Here is a 3,089-nt window from a genome sequence, read left to right as displayed (position 1 = left end):
CTGCTGGAGTTGGTCTTATTCTATAATGGAAGAATTCTATACTCATTCTCGGAGGAATTGCCGGCTTCAAATCGAGTATCTAATCCGTTGCCATCTCAGTCCCGTTGTCGCCCTCTCGCGCAGCGCAGGCCTCGGTCGCGCCACCCGTCCCATCCGACCGCGGTGGCCGGTGGCCCAGCGTCACGTGAAGCCACGTGAAAGTCGGGACCAGACCCCGTCAAGCTCGGAGCCGCTGTCGTCTCGTGGCGTGCTCGCGCTCTGGCGACGCGCCGACGCCATTCGCCCGCCAACAAAACGGCGACGAGGCCATCAGCAGGCAAACGAAGCGCACACATCCGGCGAGCTGCGAGTGTGCCTGCGCGGGGAGACGAGACGAGACGAGACGAGCGATCGACCGGTTCCAGAGAGACCGGTATCAGCGCCGAGACACCGACGCTGGTGTTCATCTGATACTCTGCAGGTGTGCTCGTGAATCCCGTGGTAATCGCGCGTGCTCCGTGTCCGGCGGGCGACCGTATCCGCGACCCGGCGTGCCGCAGAATAGAACCTGCTTTGCTGTTCAGAGCTTTAAGCTCGGAGAATCGCCGAACCGCCCGGTTCTAGCAGCCGCCCAGGTGCCGGGCCGTGTATAAGAATTGGAAACCAAAGTAGCAGACCGCACCTGCAACAAACACGCCCGTTCCTCATGGATGTACCCCAGCAACAAAGTTCCCAAAGCTCGATTACAAGATCTTGGCTCTTGTGATGCATGCTGTAATCGAGAGCCAGCATGATCAACACAACCGAGATGGAGATGTAGTAGAACACGCTCTTCGCTCGGTTATTAGTACCGAAAACGGAGAAAAAAAAATACATCGAATTTCAGTGATTTCGGAACGAGCTGAGAAAGTAAAACATTGAGTGTGACCGATGGTACCATTCTAAGTTCCAAACGATGGAACCGCTTGTTATTATTATTTTTTGAACCCAATGATTATTAGCAGTGAGCGGTAGTTCGTAGTTCCATTCCATCGAATATCTACACAAAGAGCCTAGAACTAATGTACGTACGAATTACATACAGTCCAGTCACCCGCCGACGGTCGGTCGGTCACTCACCAACGCCGTACAGCTCAGCTGGGTCCCCAGCAGCTGAGGTACATGGCCTTGCGGAGCGACTCGTCGGCGCCGGCCTGCCTGCGCCCGTCGGCGCAGGCCGCCCGCGCCCCGGCCAGCGCGGCCGCCTGCGGGGCCAGCCCGGCCAGCCGGTCCCGCGCCCCCGCCGCGGCGGAAGGCGCCCTCTCGCGCTGCGCACGCACGGCGGCCACCGTGGCCGCCGCCCACACCCGGCTCATGTGCGCCATCCGGTCACAAAACTCGACCTCTGCTGCTCTGCCTATTTTACTTCCTCGTCCCTTCTCTGAGCTACGCTGCTGGAGCTGGGAGGTGTGATAGAGTGGGAGAAGGTGTGGTATATGTAGCGGGTGAGAGGGTGGTTTTGGTAATTGCGGCTGATGGTTTTGGGATGGGTGGTTTTGGTATCCACTGACTGCTGCTCCTCTTGGCTGGCCTTGGGCCTGCGCTGGGGTGATGTGTCCTTTTTTTTTTGTTTGGCTCGATCGCTTTGCGGGGCAGAGGATAAGAACATAGTCCGCTTTTGCTCCGTCATCTCTCCGAGTTTATCTCCTATCCTGCCTCTCATAGTCTCATGAGAGGCGCATCAACTCTTACCGCATCACGGGCTCCACGTTTTTTGTAGACTTCCTCTTCTTCACCTTTTCTCTAGAATCGTCTTCGTTAGCCTTGTGATCGTTGATGCAAAAACCTTGGCATGCTTTCCATTAGACAATAACTCAGCATCTAAAGGTCCTGTTTGAAATTTCCTTGGACATTAATTGAGCATAGATACAATAATTACTACCCACTGTTCCACAATAAGAGATATTTTAGTTTTTTTGCCAATTCAAACTATTTTAAGTTTGATCTGATTTATAAGAAAGAATATCAACATTTAAGATACACCAACGTAATTTATAAAAATATCAATATTTAAGAAAAAATAATGCCTGCGCTCTACTTATTTTACACTAGAAAATCTGGAAACTATTGTGCCATGATGTGCATCTTAGGTTTTTCTAGTATGTTTCTTTTTAATCTTAGTTAGGCCTATCAACTACATTATGCTAATCTAGTAAAGGTAAAGGCTGCACAAGACAAGCACAATGTGGCAGCTTAAATGCATAAGGTAAATAGCAAGTTAAGAGAGAATAAACTCTTGGGGACGAGGATGTACAACATATCTATCGATTGCAGATATATACCATCTAGTTTATATTGGACCTTCATAACGGATATGATCTCAACCACCAAGCCTTATACTGGTCATGGTGTTGGGCAAGCCATAAACAAGTGTCAAGTGTCGTAAACCAATATGACTCGCCATTTGTCTATCGACTCTCCTAGGTGTTGTCTACTACGGGAACTTCTCTGCCAATAAAAATGGTCTCGTCATCCCCTTCCCACTACACACCACGGGTCATTGTATCGCCCATGGCCCATCCACACCAAACTCATAGGGTCAATATTACAAGGTCACTAAGATTCAAATGCTCTAGCTCATCAAGACTATAAGGTCAATTAGCCCAACACTCCCACTCTCAACTACTAAGTCTATTTTCTCGCTCTCAAGATAAACATTAAGTTCCATCAAACGCTTCAGATGTGATCAAAGTGCACTTAACATGTCAGATCCAACGTATATTTACTTACCCTACCTTCTTGAAGCTTTGGGGTACTCCAACAACTTTAGAAAAGTGAGTGGGAACCCATATATATAGCCCATTCCTTCTGAATCAGCCATTAGAGCTTTTTTCAACAAACTAGATGATCTGATGGTTCTTTGGATGCCACATTGTATCATCCGATGGGGTATATTCCTTTGTTTAATATTGAATCTTTGGTCGTTGACATTAGGCCCCGATCATTGGATGATTTATCAACTTATCTTAAGTTTCCCATTGTATCATTCAATGGAGTATTAGGTCGTTGGATGATCTATCGAGGTGCTTCCATGCTATAATATGGTGGCAACAGTCGGCTGGTTGTATGTG

At 49.0% G+C, this 3,089-nt stretch overlaps 1 protein-coding gene across 1 annotated transcript; it reads right to left on the bottom strand.

The window, feature by feature from the left end:
• Positions 1-796: 796 nt before the first annotated feature.
• Positions 797-1,578, bottom strand: LOC103633297 (uncharacterized). The gene has a single exon (XM_020541364.3). It carries the CDS (start codon positions 1,341-1,343, stop codon positions 1,113-1,115), a length of 231 nt encoding a protein of 76 aa, XP_020396953.1. The 5' UTR covers positions 1,344-1,578; the 3' UTR covers positions 797-1,112.
• Between the last annotated feature and the right edge of the window lie 1,511 nt (positions 1,579-3,089).

The sequence above is a fragment of the Zea mays genome, chromosome 7, assembly GCF_902167145.1.
Source record: "Zea mays cultivar B73 chromosome 7, Zm-B73-REFERENCE-NAM-5.0, whole genome shotgun sequence".
NCBI lineage: Eukaryota > Viridiplantae > Streptophyta > Magnoliopsida > Poales > Poaceae > Zea > Zea mays.
Note: the sequence above shows the minus strand (reverse complement) of the source record. Positions and strands in the feature narration are given on the sequence as shown.

Bases quoted from the DNA above. Each gene is read 5' to 3' on its own strand.
- LOC103633297 (XM_020541364.3), bottom strand. From the start codon at position 1,343: ATGGCGCACATGAGCCGGGTGTGGGCGGCGGCCACGGTGGCCGCCGTG.